At 49.2% G+C, this 17,514-nt stretch overlaps 1 protein-coding gene across 4 annotated transcripts in view; it reads left to right on the forward strand.

The window, feature by feature from the left end:
- Positions 1-17,069, forward strand: part of KDM2B (lysine demethylase 2B) — a gene marked incomplete at both ends in the record, with an annotated part of 122,827 nt that extends 105,758 nt beyond the window's left edge. For 2 of the 4 annotated variants that reach the window (XM_079717578.1, XM_079717580.1), the window contains 10 exons: positions 4,453-4,596; positions 5,785-5,871; positions 6,054-6,314; positions 6,491-6,604; positions 7,251-7,289; positions 7,420-8,099; positions 8,770-8,933; positions 9,022-9,183; positions 9,859-10,077; positions 16,888-17,069. In XM_079717578.1, the coding sequence (XP_079573704.1) occupies positions 4,453-4,596; positions 5,785-5,871; positions 6,054-6,314; positions 6,491-6,604; positions 7,251-7,289; positions 7,420-8,099; positions 8,770-8,933; positions 9,022-9,183; positions 9,859-10,077; positions 16,888-17,069 (2,052 nt within the window). Of the gene's footprint in view, positions 1-4,452; positions 4,597-5,784; positions 5,872-6,044; positions 6,315-6,490; positions 6,605-7,250; positions 7,290-7,419; positions 8,100-8,769; positions 8,934-9,021; positions 9,184-9,858; positions 10,078-16,887 lie in introns of all 4 variants that reach the window. The other 2 variants (XM_079717579.1, XM_079717581.1) reach the window with 2 other exon arrangements.
- Positions 17,070-17,514: the final 445 nt, after the last annotated feature.

A 17,514-nucleotide genomic window follows, 5' to 3' on the forward strand; every position in this document is an offset into this window, starting at 1 on the left:
TCCGTTGTATGGACGTGCTGCATTTTCTTTATCTGTTTATCTGCTCATGGACATTTAAGTTGCTTCCATCTCTTGGCTATTGTGAATAACGCTGCAATGAACATGGGTGTGCCAGTATCTCTTTGAGATCCTGCTTTGGATTCTTTTGGGTATATTGCTATATCCAAAAGCATATTGCTATATATATATATCTCAATCCAGAAGTAGGATTGTTGGATCATATGGTCATTTTGTTTTTAATTGAGTAATCTCCATACTGTTTCCCACAGTGGTTGCTCGATTTCACATTCCCACCAATAAATAGTGCACAAGGTTTCAGTTTTTCCATATCCTTGCCAACACTTGTTATTTTTTTCTTCTTTTTCTTTTTTTTTTTTTAAAGAAGATGTTGGGGGTAGGAGTTTATTAATTAATTTATTTATTTTTGCTGTGTTGGGTCTTCGTTTCTGTGCGAGGGCTTTCTCTAGTTGTGGCAAGTGGGGCCACTCTTCATCGCGGTGTGCAGGCCTCTCTTGTTGTGGAGCACAGGCTCCAGACGCACAGGCTCAGTAGTTGTGGCTCACGGGCCTAGTTGCTCCGCGGCATGTGGGATCCTCCCAGACCAGGGCTCGAACCCGTGTCCCCTGCATTAGCAGGCAGATTCTCAACCACTGTGCCACCAGGGAAGCCCCTATTTTTTTCTTTTTTGATAGTGGCCATCCTAATGGGTGTGAGGTGATACCTCACTGTGGTTTTGATTTACATTTCTCTGATGATTAGTGATGTTGAGCATCTTTTCATGTGATTGTTGGTCATTTGTAGGCCTTCTTTGTACAAATGTCTGTTGAAGTCCTTTGCCTATTTTAAAATTGGATTGTTTGTATTTTGTCGTTGAGTTATAGGAGTTCTTCATATATTCTGGATATTAACCCCTTATCAGATAACATGGTTTGTAAATATTTTCTCTCATTATGTACGTTGCCTTTTCACTCTGTTGATTGTTACCTTTGCTGTGTAGAGGTTTCGAAGTTTCGTTGCTTGTGTTTTTGTCACCTGTACCAGGTCATTTGAATGGGTTTCAGGGAGTTTGAGTGCTCCCTTGAAATTAAATACAGATTTTTATATGTGTGCCTGTGTGTATGTGCATTTTTCTGGAGTGAGGGTCCATGACTTATTGCATTCTGTTATGGTTTAAGAGAAGTTGTCCATAGGGACTCTGGGTTTTGAGAACAGTGTCACCTAAAACTTGGCATGTTAGCAGTGCCCCAGGACTGTCTCTTCCTCGTAATTTTTTTTTTAATTGATTAATTTTTTTGGCTGTGTTGGGTCTTCGTTGCTGCGTGTGGGCTTTCTCTAGTTCCAGCGAGCAGGGGCTACTCTGTTGCGGTGGGTGGGCTTCTCATTGCGGTGGCTTCTCTTGTTGCGGAGCACGGGCTCTAGAGCACAGGCTCAGTAGTTGTGGCGCCCGAGCTTAGTTGCTCCACCGCATGTGGGATCTTCCTGGACCAGGGCTTGAACCCATGTCCCCTGCATTGGCAGGCGGATTCTTAACCACTGCGCCACCAGGGAAGTCCCCGTCTCTTCCTCTTCAGCCATACTTTCTCTTTCACCCTCATCTTCCCTCCAGTGACCCAGGTCCAGTTATAGGAAGCCGTCTCTGCTGTCCCCTGTTCTTTGCAGCCCTGGTGTCTGGCCCAGTGCCTGACACAGGGATTGTCGGTTGAAGGAAACCTCACTTTTGTGTGTGTCTTCCTCTCCAGCCTGGGACTGATGGCAAATGCAACCTTAGCCCGACCCTCACTCGAGGTCCTTGCTCTCTTCCAGGCTTCGCACTCTGTTGGGAGCACTTCCTGCCACGTTTTACCCCCCTCTGACCCAGGCAGCCCCCCTCTACTCCTCTTCCAGGCCCCTTTTCCTGATGAGTGAGTCTCTCTCTTCCCATGGGGGAGGCTTCCTCCGCAGACTTTATCCCTTCTCACTGCCCAGCACCCTCTCCCTGTAGCCCTGGCTGGGGTTTCCCCTCCTGCTGTAACTTTGCAGAGACTGGTTCTGTCTCTCCTCGCCCACTTCAGAGTCTGAACAAATGATGACTCTTGCCTTCAGTGTTCTATCCATTTTACAGACTTTTCCAGTTATTGGTGGAGTGTATATCCCAGCTTATTTGAAGCTATTCTAACTCAGTTTAATAAAAATTGGTTGTGTGTTTCCTCTGGATCCCAAGTACTGGGAGGTGGACGTTTATAAGGAGGAGAGAGTGAGAGCCTGTCCACCAGGGTTTATAGTCTAGTACATCAGCTCTCAAACTTCGTGGTCTTGGGACCCATTTGCTCTCTTAAAAATTATGAAAACCCCAAAGAGCTTTCATTTATGTGGGTTATTTATTAATATCACTGTAATAAAAAAATTTTAATATTTTGAATTCATTTAAAAATTACAAGAAACCCACTACATGTTAACATAAATAACATTTTTAGGAGAAATAACAACTTCTGAAACAGAAATGATTAGTAGGAAAAATAGCATTGTTATATGTTTTTGTAAATCTTTCTTATGCTTGGTTCAGTAGAAAAGACCTAGGTTTTCATATATGCTTCTATATTCATTCTGTGATGTTGTTTTGGAGGCACTATATGAGGGAAACCTGGCCTCATAAATATGTGGTTGAAAAAGGGAGGAGTCTTTTTTGGTGGGTGGGTCTGCGCTGCTCAGGTTGTGACTGTGGAAGCACAGAGTCCGAACCGCTGGAAAACAAACCGCTGGACTGCCAGGGAATTCCTGGGAGTCTTTTTTTTTTTTTTTTTTTTTGCGTTATGCGGGCCTCTCACTGTTGTGGCCTCTCCCGTTGTGGAGCACAGGCTCCGGACGCTCAGGCTCTGGACGCGCAAGCTCAGCGGCCATGGCTCACGGGCCCAGCCGCTCCGCGGCATGTGGGATCTTCCCGGACTGGGGCACGAACCTGTGTCCCCCGCATCAGCAGGTGGACTCTCAACCACTGCGCCACCAGGGAAGCCCTCCTGGGAGTCTTTTAATAGCCTTTTCAGATAATCGTGGATATACTTCTCATCCACGACCAGAGCTCAACAGGTGGCAAGTGCTTAAAGGTTAGTTGCAATGTGGAATCTGAAACTATCAGTGAACTTTTCCTGCTGTTACATTAAAATTCATTAGCCGTTCTTGCCCCTCATTTGCTCATGCCTAATGTTATAACATCAGATATTGGTCATTTGGAAAACACTGGCTCACTGAGTTTTACAGATTTTCCAAATAGGGGTACATAGTGTTATACAGTGTTTAAAAAAAAAAAAAACACACATTTGTTAACACCAGCACCAGTGTCCTCAGAAAAGTCTTTAAGTATCGGGAAGCTGTCTAGTTCACGGTGGCTGATGTAAGTTTTCCAAAATTCTGATTTTTGTTTGAAAATTCAAATTTCATCATCTGCAACAAATGTTTTAAGTTATTTTTCTGAAAGTGACAGGCTTACTTATTTCATCTTTGAGAAGATGTGCCAATACCCCCCCTTTATTTTTTTTTAAATAATCAGTCATTCTTTCAAGTAAAATGGTGTTCTGTGGAGAAAGTGATCAGTTCAGTTCACGGCTTGGTCACAAGAGCTTTTCCTTTAGATACCCATCATCCTTTGGTATTCAGCTGAAGTAGTTGATGCATACTTCCTATTTTGTCATGCAGAATATTAAAAGAATGTGTACTCGGAGGTCAGAGTTTTAATAAAATTAATAATTCTTACTGCTTTATCAAAGATATCCTTAAATGAAACTGGTGATCTTTTTAAGGAGCATGTGGCCAGGAACGGCCCAGTGACTGCCTGGGCACATTGGAGCCTCTGCCCTGACAGGTGCCAGCAGTTTCACCCACCAGTGCAAGTGTCAACACAGTGAAAAAGGCAGATGAGGTCTTAGTGGTATTCTGAAGATAGTTTGACCTCCCTGTAAGGTCTTGAGGACCCGGAGTTCTTAGACTGTGCTTTGATAGCCGCTGGAGAGATGTGGCCTCAGCCCCTACAGATCTGGGCTCGGTTCATGCCCCAGCTCCTCCTGCAGGTCTTTTCTCATATGTGAGGCTGTCCCTGACCTCTGCCTTTCAGGTTAGCCCTCCTTTCCCCCACCTCACTGCTGACCTGGCCCTCCTTGCTTTATTTTTCTCCATTTCCCTTGTCACCATCTAACAGACTCTTCTTCATTTTGCTCGCCTCCCTCCACTAAAATGTAAGCTCAGGGTGGCAGAGACTTTTATCTGTCTGGTTCAGTGCTATAGCCAGCACTTGGAGTGGTACCTGGCACGTGGAGGTAGTAGCCAGATAAGTATTTGAATGCACGAATGAATGATGGGCAGTGCCTGGGCTGGTTCTCCCCCAGCTCCTGGAAGGCCCGAGGGGAGTACCTCATTGCCTTTGAGGTGTTTCCCACGGGGTCCCGGCCATGCTGACTCCTGTGTGTTCTCCCCGCTCTTCAGCCAGTGCTGCCCCACACCGCCGTGTGTCTAGTGTGTGGCGAGGCAGGAAAAGAGGACACAGTGGAAGAGGAAGAAGGCAAGTTTAACCTCATGCTCATGGAGTGCTCCATCTGCAACGAAATCATCCACCCTGGATGCCTTAAGGTGAGCAGCCTCGGGGGCATCTGGCTGTGCCGCTTGGCGCCTCACCCTGGGCCTCTGGTGGTGCTGATGCTGCGGGGGTTTGGGGGGTGGAGGGGAAGTGAGACTAGTTTCCCTCCCTGGAGGACTCTGAGTCTGGGGGATTCTCTGTGTTCGATGATGAGCTGAGGGCGAGAAGTTTCTGGAGTCGCTCAGACCTTGCACCCATGTCTTTGCGGGAGTGAAGACACACACAGACACACACATTCCACCTACCAGGACCTCAGAACCACAGAGAGTTCCCAGAGTCTTGCACCTGGCCCAGAGGGAGAGTGGGTAGTTGGGCTGCTCTCAGGGCTTCTGGGAAAAAAGGCTGGGCCAGGGGAGGGCGGGTCCTGTAACAACAGGTGGTTGCATTCCTGTCCCATGTGCCAGGAACCTGTTCCCTTGGTGTGCCCAGGGCAGGACTGCCTCCTGGGGACCATCGTGCTGTGCCTGCCTGTCTTGGGCAGCAGGTTCCACCTTTGAAAGGAAGAGACTGCTCTGGGCTGGCACATACCTCATACCTCTGCCTCAAGAGAATGTCAGCCTACTTGGCACCTCCCATCAGCCCAGCTGTATCTGTGTTCAGAGAGATGGGAGTGGGCCTGCCCCCAAGGGCGCTTCAGCTCTGAGGTGTCAGTCCCCTTTCCCTCGGTGCTGGTGGTGGGGTTTGTCGTGACACTCCCTTCTCCCCAGCACACACACCGCCCCTTCTGAAAAGGGGTGCTTTTCCCCTGGCCCCTGTTCACTTCTCTCTCTCCCGGATCAGAAGCTCCAGGGAAAGCACATCTCAGTTGCTGATACCACGCACCTAGTTCGGTGCTGTTAAATGACTGAATGGTTTGTGGGTCCTTGCTGGGTGCCAGGCCCTGAGCTAATTGCTTTCACTAGGTTACCTCATTGAATTCTCACATAACTCCAGTGAGATAGGCACACTCCATTTTATGGCTGAGGGCACTGGCCCACAGAGATGGAGTGATTTGCCCAGGGTCATTGAGCTAAGAAGAGGAACCCTGACCTGAATCCAGAGCCACCCGTCTTAACCACTCTTGTTTTCTCTTGGCCAGAGGTGGTATGGAAATGGCTTTTGGGAGGGGGTGTTGATGCTCTTGGCGGAGCTGGCCCTGTCCAACCCCTCCCTGCTTGCTGACTGGTGTGTGTCCCTCCCAGATTAAGGAGTCAGAGGGCGTGGTCAATGATGAGCTTCCAAACTGCTGGGAGTGTCCAAAGTGTAACCACGCCGGCAAGACCGGGAAAGTGAGTGCCGGGCTCCAAGTCCCAGGGGTCAGCCCGGGAGGGGGTAGACCTTGGCCTTGCCAGACCCAGCCTGTCTCCCCGCCCACAGCGATGTCGGCTTGAGGGGTACCGCGGACTCGGGGGCAAGGGCACGTCCAAAGATATACAGTTCGTGTGTTCCTTCTCTGTTTTTGGCCTACAAGCAAAAGCGTGGCCCTGGCTTTAAGTACGCCTCAAACCTGCCCGGCTCCCTGCTCAAGGAGCAGAAGATGAACCGGGACAGCAAGGAGGCGCAGGAGCCTGCCAAGCGGAGGAGTGAGTGTGAGGAGGCGCCCCGGCGCAGGCCAGATGAGCACCCCAAGAAGGTGCCCCCAGACGGCATCCTGCGCCGAAAGTCGGACGATGTGCACCTGAGGAGGAAGCGGAAATACGAGAAGCCCCAGGAGCTGAGTGGACGCAAGCGAGTACGACCGGGAGGGGCGGGCAGCGAGGGGCGGCCTGGCTGGTCCCGGGTGCAGGGGCGCGCGGGCGGGGGCGGGGATGGGCAGCGGGGAGAGCCGAAGTCACGGAAGTCCTGAGAGCCCTGCCCGAGAGAAAGGAGGGGAAAACCAGCGAGTCACTCCTCTTCCCACCCCTTTAGGCCTCGACGCTTCAAACGTCCCCCGGTTCCTCTTCTCACCTCTCGCCGAGGCCCCCTCTAGGCAGCAGCCTCAGCCCCTGGTGGAGATCCAGTCTCACTTACTTCCAGCAGCAGGTGCTCCCACGTCGCCCCGCCCTCCCCAGGCTGCGGGGACTCGCGAGTCCCCGGCCGCCCCCGCCCCGCCCCGCCCCGCCCCAGTGGTCCTCGAACCCATTGCCGCAGACGCTCCGAGGCACCTGTTCACCGTAGCTTCCCAGGCCTCAGCCTGGAGGCTCTGGCTCGTGGTTCCGGCGTGGGGCCTGGGAAGCTGAAGCTGCCGCAGGGAAGCCCTGTGGATCTGGGGAACCTCGGAGGATCCTGGCGGCCCCTCTTCGCCCACCGGCCCTTCCAGCATCAGCCACGAGGTGGCGCCTGGTTGTCTCCTCCTCGCTCTAGCCATTAAGGCTCGGCCGGGAATCCTGCAGACCCCGTCTCTGGGACAGGCTCCACGAGCCAAGTCCGACCTGAATGGGCGACTGCATATCTCTGGGTCTGTCCAGGGGTGGGAGGTCAGTCGGGTGGGGACAGCTCTATCACCGTCCACCAGTTCCAGCTTCTTCCTTAAAACCACCAGGCAGGGCCCACCCATCTGTCAGAGCAGAGAAGATGGGATTTGTTGGGAAGGTGACCCTCCAGCCTCTGTTGGTGGGGCTGGGTGTAGAGGGGACCAAATTCTACGAACCCTGGGAGCAAGCTCTGCATCCTTTCTTTCCTGTGACAGCTAAAACCCGGCAAAGAAGATAAGCTTTTCAGGAAAAAGGTACCATCTTCCGCCCTCACCCCAGGCCCGCTCCTGGGGCAATGGGTCCTGGGGTGGAGGGTGGGAGGCCTGGGTGGGCGCAGCCCCCGGTCTAGGGGCTCACCCCCCCACGCTCCCCCTCCTCCCTCAGCGGCGGTCCTGGAAGAACGCTGAGGACCGAATGGCTCTGGCCAACAAGCCTCTCAGGCGCTTTAAGCAGGAGCCGGAGGACGACCTGCCCGAGGCGCCCCCCAAGACGAGGGAGAGCGACCACTCCCGCTCCAGCTCCCCCACCGCCGGCCCCAGCACGGAGGGGGCGGAGGGCCCCGAGGAGAAGAGGAAGGTGAAGATGCGCCGGAAGCGGCGACTCCCGAACAAGGAGCTGAGCAAGGAGCTGAGCAAGGAGCTCAACCAGGAGATCCAGAAGACGGAGAGCAGCCTGGCCCACGAGAACCACCAGCCCATCAAGTCGGAGCCTGAGAGCGAGAACGAGGAGCCCAAGCGGCCCCTGGGCCTCTGTGAGCGCCCTCACCGCTTCAGCAAGGGGCCCAACGGCACCCCCCGGGAGCTGCGGCACCAGCTGGGGCCCGGCCTGCGCAGCCCGCCCCGAGTCATCTCCCGGCCCCCTCCCTCCGTGTCCCCGCCCAAGTGCATCCAGATGGAGCGACATGTGATCCGGCCGCCCCCCATCAGCCCCCCGCCCGACTCGCTGCCCCTGGATGATGGGGCGGCCCACGTTATGCACAGGGAGGTGTGGATGGCCGTCTTCAGCTACCTCAGCCACCAAGACCTGTGTGTCTGCATGCGGGTCTGCAGGACCTGGAACCGCTGGTGAGGGGCGCCGGCTGAGTTCACATGGGGGCACCAGGGGGTCAGGCTAAGGCTTGGGCTAGACCAGGGATGGCACATGCGTCCCCACTGGAGTCGCTCATGATGCTCTTTCTAAGCCCCGTCCAGCTTAAGTATCCTCAAAGAGGTCTAGCAGCTAACAGTCAGTGTGGTCTTGTCAAAAGAGGTGAACCCTATTTGCTTTCCTGATTTAGCTTCTTGGAAGATGAACTGAGGACCAGGGGGAGTCCTTGTCCTTAAAAGAGCTGGCCCAGGTTACGAGCGCCGTGCCAGTTCCTGATCTTAATCCCGCTTTGATAGTTCCCAGCTGGAACGGTCTCTGACCTTGGCCAAGTTACTTACCTTCATCTGTGAACAGGCATGATGCAGGGTTGTTTTGAAATATGGCCTGTGGAGGGTGTAATTAAGCCCCCAGTAAATACTTTACAGCTTCTGGTACTTTCCATGGGGGTTGGGGGGAAGGGCCGTGACAGTCAGAGCAGAGGCTCTCAGGTGCCAACGAGACGGAAACTAAACAACAGGGTCCAGGGGACAAAGTTAAGGAGCCTCCCCCTGGGCTTGGTAGGTGGGGGACTGACCACAGCCATGCAGGGGGCTCCCCAAGAGAGCTCCCAACTCTGACATTGCCCCCTCTGCTGGGCCTGGCCCCCAGGTGCTGTGATAAGCGGTTATGGACCCGCATCGACCTGAACCACTGCAAGTCCATCACACCCCTGATGCTGAGCGGCATCATCCGGCGACAGCCTGTCTCCCTGGACCTCAGCTGGACCAATATCTCCAAGAAACAGCTGAGCTGGCTCATCAACCGCTTGCCTGGTGAGCACTGGGCCAGGGACCCTCAGTGTGCAACAGCAGGGGCTGGGGGTATCACCTGACCTGCCACCCCCTCTCTGTCCCCCGCCAGGGCTCCGAGACTTGGTGCTGTCAGGCTGCTCATGGATCGCAGTCTCAGCCCTCTGTAGCTCCAGTTGTCCGCTGCTCCGGACCCTGGATGTCCAGTGGGTAGAAGGACTAAAGGATGCCCAGATGCGGGATCTCCTGTCCCCGCCTACAGACAACAGGCCAGGTGAGTGTCCGGGACAGGGGTGTACCCAAGGGGGGGGTCACAAGAAGGTGGTATGACCAAGCTGTGCCATTGGATTTGTTTTTCACCACAGACCCCATCTGGTACTCATGTCTTCAAGCCTTCTCTGGCTTCAGCCCTTCTCATGCAGAGCTGAGTCCCAGCTGCTGTTCTCAGTCAGCTTTGGGTACAAGAGGGGACCCGTGAGAGGGCAGAGGCTCCCAGGATGCCACTTTGGGAACTCTGTATGCATCTCACTGCTTCTATGTTAATTTGTCCTTCGTTGGCTTTAAGCCTCAAGCATCGGGGTCATTGTGGCCGGACAGGGCCTCACGGGATGAAGCCCTCCTCGGTCGGGTTGCAGGGCTCACTGCTCCCCACCAGTACCTTAAATGAGGAATCTGGTGACCCAGAGATGCTGTGCTGTCTGTACTCCAATTGGCTGAGCACTGCTGGGTGGAATGCAGGCTCTGTGTTTCTAGGTCTTCTGACTTTTAAAGAATCTACAAGTGTAAAACTTAATGTGGAATATTCTGATTTTTAAATGTTGGAACCAGTTTTGATCTTTTGGGGGAGACGCTCAACGGCTAAATGAAACCCAGGTGTTCCACCTGGCTGGTAGGCCTTGTAAAGTGTCATGTCAGGGTGACATGTTGCCTCTCTGTCCTGCCCCCTCAGGTCAGATGGACAATCGGAGTAAGCTCCGGAACATTGTGGAGCTGCGTCTGGCCGGCCTGGACATCACAGACGCCTCCCTGCGGCTTATCATTCGCCACATGCCCCTGCTCTCCAAGCTCCACCTTAGTTACTGTAACCACGTGACTGACCAGTCCATCAACCTGCTCACCGCTGTGGGCACCACCACCCGAGACTCCTTAACCGAAATCAACCTGTCAGGTCAGTCTGGGGCACCCATCAGGGTCTGCCCAGGACCCCGAGGGACAGGCTGGGCATTCTCCATTCGAAAGGAAATACTCGTGTGCCTGTTGCTATAGGGTCACAGTGTTAGATGCTACGACACACCAGTGAACAAGACAGACCCACAGCCTAGTCTAGAGGGGAAACACATTAAACAAATAAGCGTTATTAGATTTTAAATAATTGCTCCAAAAAATAGTGCTAGTAGCAGAGCACATGAGCACATAGCAGTGGACCTTGACCCAAAATATGGGCTAGAAAAGCTTCCCTTGGGTGCTGTGGACAACCTGGTGCCTGGCAGCAGGGGGTGTGGGAGAGTAGCCGGCAGTGAGGCCAGGCTGGGCCAGTGGAGAAAGCAGCTTGATTTCTGCCATGGTGGTTGTCACTTACGTGTCCCCCTCCTGACCCTGCTATCAACAGGCCTGTTGTTGACAAGAAGAAAACCCCACAGTGGAGTCCTCACTACCCCCACTTACTGATGGGGCTGGAGTTGGTTCCTAAGGACTTGGGGCACAACCAACGGGGAGGTGGACAGAGGCAACGCTGCCCGTCCTCAGCCCAGCTAACCCAGTTCTTGTCTGATCGCTCAGGATGGTCAGATTGGGCATGTAAGATTTGGACGAGACCAAAAAAATAAGAAGGAGAAAAGAAACTTTTTTCCTCCAGAAATTACCAAGTAATAAATGATACCCTCAACCTCATTTAAATTACATTTTGACACAATCCAATCTGATGTCTGGCTTGGTCAGGATTCACATACTGTTTAGCTGTTTCCCTCTCTCCATCCCACATTCATGCCTGAGAAATGCCTTCCTGTTACCAGTGCGACATCCGAGTGGGAGCCGATGCTGTACCTTAGTGCCTAGGGAGCCCACCCTCCTCCTTGGGGAGTATTGGTGGCGAGGTGGGAGGGCAGGGGGGTGTTGCATTCCATGGAGGCAGAGAACAGAGAGCCACACTGAGGTGAGCTTTCACCAAGACCCCAGCTCCAGGCTCAGCACGGGGTCTTGCATTGATGCTGGGGCCGCCCCGTGGAGGAGGGTCTGGGGAGCATCTTGTTCTAAAGCGCTTGGTAGTAATGAACTCTTTTCACTTATTCTAATTTAATTACTATGCATGTGTAGCAGAGATCCCAGTATAAATCCCCCTCCCCTGCAGCACAGTCCATGATGTGTGTTTGTATAAATCATCTTTTTGCATTTTGTTTTCCACCACAATCTTTTCAGGTCATCTTTTTGTCTCAGGACCTACACACAGGTCTCTGCGTTTGCGTTAAGAGCTGTGATGTATATGAAGGCCAATCTCTCTCATACCCAGTCTCTTCTAGATTTGGTTCTTTTTAAAATGTTTTCTCCTCCTGTCAGTATAACTAGTTAATGATAAAATAAGTCTCTTCCACAAAATGGATGGCACTTGACGTGTTTCCAGATCCTTCAGTGTGGTTGGAGGATCAGGTCTAGTGGCAGAGTGGAGCCGTGGTTGTCTAGTTTTTGACATTCAGGCTGCATTTCACGTAGAAGTGCTAGTTGGGTGCTCGAGGTGGCCCTTCGGCTTCCCCTTCCCTGCCCCTGATTCTCACCTTGAGGCAAAACCACCTTCAACTCCTGAGCTCTTTGTTTCTGTTTACCTCCATTTTTTCCAAACAGCAAGGCTACATTGCTGTTTCTTGTTGTTTTTTGTTTTTGTTTTTCCTATTCAGATGCTCTGTGTGTTAACTTGCTGTGCAGAGAACAAGGATTACTATTCTTAAATTCTCTTACCCTGCTCTCTTTTCTCCCTTCATCTTCCTAATTTGTGGTTAAGTCACTATTATTTACCTTATTATGGCCATGTAAGTATTGTCCACTGTTGAGCCAAAGTGTGTATTATGGGTATGTTTCCTTTCTTGCACATTTTTTTGGTTTGTTTTCCTTAATAATTGCCTCATTTTTGCTTGGTTAGTTTCTAAACAGACTCTAAAACAGACTTGAGTACTATTCTTTTCCCACGTGAACTCATCAGGCCCTCAACCAGTCTGTGTAGGAAACCACCCTCCTGGACTTCTTTTCCTCCTGCCCCCACTTGAACTTGGCTGTCTCTGCCTGCTGCACAGCTCCCATCCTGGGACGTCCTTGGTTTCTGTCTTGTGCAGGGACCCTTCTTTCCTTGGTCCTCTATCTTCTTTCTTGGTTTATCTGTTCATTTGGTAGAGGACATCTTGCAGACCTTATATGTCTGAAAATGGCTGTATTATACCTTCATGTTGAATTGATAGCTTAGCTGGTTATATAGTCCTAGTTTGGGAACCATATTGTTTCACAAAGTGGGAGGCACTGCTCCTTTGGCTTCTGCCTTCCAGAGTTGATGTCCAAAACGATTTGATTCTCCATCCTTCAGTGAATATTTTCTCTCATTGAAAGTTTGTAGAACATGATCTTTTTATTTATTAAAATTTTAATTAATTAATTAATTTGGCTGCACCGGGTCTTAGTTGCGGGATGCAGGATCTTCAGCTGCGGCATGTGGGCTCCAGTTCCCTGACCAGGGATCGAACCTGGGCCCCCTGCGTTGGGAGCGCGAGTCTTAGCCACTGGACCACCAGGGAAGTCCCGTGTAAGACATGATCTTTATCTCAAAGTTTTTTGCAGTTTTGGATGATGAGCCTTGGTTTGAGTCCATTTTCAGGGATTGTACTGAGCATTCATGAGCACTTTCAGTCTCTCAATTTGGTTCTGGAAAATTTCCTTGAATTATTTAATTTCCTTCCCTTCTATTTTCTTTCTTTAGTAGTCCTCTGATACCTTTAATTTTTTTTCCTTTTTCCTACCTCTGTATCTGGTTTTCCTCCACTTATCACAGAATTCATATACAGCTGACCCTTGAACTAGTTAGGGGCTAGGGGTGCAGCCCTCCTTGCAGTAGAAAATCCAAATATAACTTAGAGTTGGCCCTTGGTATCCACACTTCCTCCATAAACTCAGATTCAATCACTAATTTGTAGCCTGTAATATTTACTATTGAAAAAAATCAGCGTATAAGTGGACCTGCACAATTCAAACCCATGTTGTTCAAGGGTCAACTATAGTGAGTTTTTCATTTCTGCTTTTTTTTAGGTTCAAACATATGAAGCTGCTTTTTATGTAGGTCAGAAAACAGTCAAATATTGGTAGTTTTCATATGGTTTAGCCTATATTTTTAATTTTACAGCTATAGTTTGTTCTCTGAACTTTTGGAGAGTGGCATGTTCTTGTTTCTTGGATCCAGATATTGTCCATCCTGAGGATATGATGGTTTTATTTTCTTCTCCACATAGACCATACATTCCTTCAGATGCAGTCAGTGGGCCTGCCTAAGGGGCCCTTCTCAGATTTAGTGTCAACAGGAGGTTGTCGGCTCAGGTGATCGGAGGCTCTGGGGACGCGGTGGGAGCTGGTCCGCTGTGGGTATCATTGGGTGGTCAGCATGGGTTGTTTTCTTTGGGGAAACCCAGACGTGACATCTGTCAGTCTTTCCTCTTAAGCTGGTCAAGGTTGCCAGAGGACACTCTTTTCCTTGACCTCCCAACCGAAGGGCTCAGGCCGGGCTGCCAGGGTTCTAGGGCTTGGCAGGGAAGGAGTCTGGAGGTCTTGACAGTCAGCAGGTAAATTTCCCTGTAACCCCAGTTTTTCAGGGGGTGCCCCTCCCTTCCACAGTGCCTGGTGGTGCCTGGTCTAGAGACTTTCTCTTGCCCATCAGACAAACTCCCTCTTTGGCTGGGGAAGGGCGCTTCAGCCTCTTACCGCTCCTTAAGTAGATTTTCAACCAGTCCTTCTGTCTCTAACCCCAGCTTCAGCCCCACTTTCGTTGTACTTGTTGCTTCCAGTACCTGTACCTTTGAGGTCTTCTGTAGAAGAAATCTGCTTCTCTGTTTTTCCTTTAGCCAGTTTGGGGTTAAGCTTTCTCAAGTCTAGTGAATTGTTACCTTTTCTCCAGCTTTCTAAATTAACAAAATTTTTTTTATTGTGGTTAAGATACACATAAAATTTACCATTTTAACAATTCTTAAGTGTCCGGTTCACTGGCATTAAGTACGGACACGTAGTTGTGCAGCCGCCACCATCCGTCTTCAGAACCTCTTCTTCACCCTGTCAGAAACTCTGTACCCACTAAATACTAACTCCTCAGTCCCTTTCCTCTCCTGCCCTCGGCAACCACCATTCTACTGTCTGTCCCTGAATTTGACTCTTCTAGGTACCCCACATAAGTGGAACCATACAGTAGTTGTTTCTTTCGGGACTGGCTTATTATATATACACCACATTTTTATTTATCATCTGCTAATGGACACTTGGGTTGCTTCTGTCTTTTGGCTATTGTCAGTAATGTTGCTGTGAACATGGGTGTATAAATTCATTGTTCTTCGGGTATATAACCAGAAATGGACTGGCTGAATCACATGGTAATTCTGTGTTTACTTTTTTTTGAGAAACTACCATATTGTTTTGCAGAGCAGCTGCACTGTTTTATATTCCTACTAACAGTGCAAAGGGTTCCAACTTCTCCACATCCTTACTAACATTTTCTGGGGTTTGGGGGTTTTGTTTGTTTAAGTGAAAACCATGCTAATGCATATGAAGATCTCAATGGGGTCTTGACTTGCATTTCCTTAATGATTCGTGATACTGAGCATCTTTTCATTTGCTTATTTACCATTTGTGTATCTTCTTTGAACAAATGTCTGTTTCCGTCTTTTGCCCATTTTTTAATCAGGTTGTTTGTGTTGTTGAATTGTAGGATTTCTTTATATGTTTTGGATATTAATTCCTTAACAGATAACATGACTTGCCAATATTTTCTCCCATTCTGTGTTGTTTTTTCACTCTCGAGTGTCCTTTGTACAAAAGTTTTTAATTTTGATGAAGTTCAGTCTTTTCCCTTTTGTGGCCTGTGCTTTTGGTGTCGTGTTTAAGAAACCATTGACAAATCCAAGGTCATGAAGATTTCCCATGTTTTCTTCTAAGAGTTTCATAGTTTTAGCTCTTATGTTCAGTCTTTGAATAATCTTAATTTTTGTGTGTGGTGTGATGGGGGGTGGTCTAGCTTCATCCTGTTGCATGTGGATATCCAGTTTTCCCAGCACCATTTGTTGAAAAGTCTGTCTTTTCCCCCACTGAATTGTTTTAGCATCTCGTCAAAAATCATTTGACCATTTGAGGGTTTATTTCGGGGGCTCTCAGTTCTGTTCCACTGGTGTATATGTTTGTCCTTATGCCAGTAACATATGCTGTGGCTTTGTAGTATTGAAATCAGGAAGTGCGAGTCCTCTGACTTTATTTTTCTTTTTCAAGGTTGCTTTGGCAATTCAGGGTCCCTTAAATTTCTACATGATTCTTAAGATGCATTTTTCTTTTTCGCAAAAAAACTGCTTTTGGTATTTTATAGCAATTTCATTGAGTCTGTAGACTGCTTTGGGTAATACTGGCATTTTAATAATATTAAGTTTTCTAATCCGTCAACATCGGCTGTCTTTCCATTTATATCTTTTAATTTCTTTCAGTGTTGTTTTTTAGTTTTCAGTGTACAAGTCTTTCACTTTCTTTGTTAAATTACTAAATGTTTTCTTTTTGATGCTATTGTAAATGAAATTTTCGTAATTTTCTTTCAGATTGTTCATTGCTAGTGTGTAGAAATGCTACTAATTTTTGTGTGTTGATTTTATATCCTGCAGCTTTGCTGAATAGGGTGTGTGTGTGTGTGTGTGTGTGTGTGTGTGTGTGTGTGTGTGTGTGTGTGGACTCCTTAGAGTTACCGCATTAAGGTCATGTCATCTGCAAGCAGAGATATTTTTACTTCTTTTCCATAAGTATCATTTTTAAAAATTTAATGCTTTTGATCTGTCTAGAATTTATTTTGTTGTGAGGTATAGGCCACATTGTTTGAGGTTTGTAATTCTTAACCCAGATTGTCCTTTCATCGGACATCTATTTTTCACTCTTAAACAGACTTTGTTTAACCCATCATGGGCCTATCCATAATATTCCCCACACAACCAATTTTAGTGATGATGAGGAAAGGTCTCCAGCTTAATATACCACTGAGATGAAGGAATCATTGGGCTCAGGGTGGGGACTCGGCCTCAGTTGGATGCGAGGTGGCGTTGCAGCCCGTTGACTGAGGATTCAGTTCTAAAAGAAAACAGTGCTACAGAAGCAAAGTCCAAATTGATAGAAACACTCGGTTGAAGAGCACACCTACCGGTGAGGGCACGCGGAGGGTTCTGAATTCTGGTTTTGCTCCCTGTGGACGGAATCTTTCCAGCCCCTTCTAGCACACTGGTCTCCTGCATAGGTTTGAGGTAAACGTCCCACGGAGGGCGGGCAAGCACACTGGTGCCCGGGGGAGTGGGAGGATCCCAGGATGACCTTACAGGTGTCCTCACTCCCCCAGCACTTCTCCCCTGGGAATAAGCAGACAGCGCACAAGAACCTGCAGAGAGAGGTGTTCCTCAGCAGTAGAGTAGAAGTGAAAAGCAAGCTATTTTCATATATTGTGTGATCCTATCTTTATAAAACAACATAGAGAGGACCTACTGATGTGAGAATATATACATATAAGAGGCGGCCATGGGGTAAGAGTCTAAGCAATTTCACTTGGAATGTGTGGATGCTTTTCAAGCATATATGAAATATAAGTGGTAGATGAAACCATTCTGCATTTGAAGAGAGCTTTCCAGCAAGGACAGTTGCTGCTCTGTTGCTGAGTGCCTGGGGCTTGGGGAGGGCCCTTGGCTCCACGCTTCCTCCACCTCACCTTGTGTCCTCTTCCCTGCAGACTGCAATAAGGTCACTGACCAGTGCCTGTCCTTCTTCAAACGGTGTGGGAATATCTGTCATATTGACCTGAGGTACTGCAAGCAAGTTACCAAGGAAGGCTGTGAGCAGTTCATAGCCGAAATGTCTGTTAGTGTCCAGTTCGGGCAAGTGGAAGAAAAACTCCTGCAAAAACTGAGTTAGTCCAAGGACAAGTATGTAAATATGGGGTGGGTGGGGGGAGGGTAAAAGACTTCACAAAAACTAGGGCTTTTATTTTCAATTGGGAACTTGGAACAACAGACCACAGAACGATTCCAGTTTGCAAGTCTCGCTGAGGAAGAAGCCAGTCCGCCACCGTTTTGGGGATGAGTGAGTCCGGCGCTTTGCTTTGGTCTTTCTGAATCAAAACTGCACTGCTTTCTGGACCATTTCTAAGGCAGCCTTTACCAAGAAGACATTCCTGTTGGAGAGGAGGATGGACCTGGGAGAAATTCTCTTACTGGAAGCATGAGCTTAGGAATTTTTGTTTTGGTGGTGGTGTTTTTTGTTTTGGACACCTTATTCCTGGCAACTTTGGGGTTTTTGGTGTCAACATAAAATGGACCACACACCACAGCTGCCGTCTTGACATGTTTGTTTGGTTGGT

The sequence above is a fragment of the Hyperoodon ampullatus genome (assembly GCF_949752795.1).
Source record: "Hyperoodon ampullatus genome assembly, chromosome: 13".
In the NCBI taxonomy this organism is placed as follows: domain Eukaryota; kingdom Metazoa; phylum Chordata; class Mammalia; order Artiodactyla; family Ziphiidae; genus Hyperoodon; species Hyperoodon ampullatus.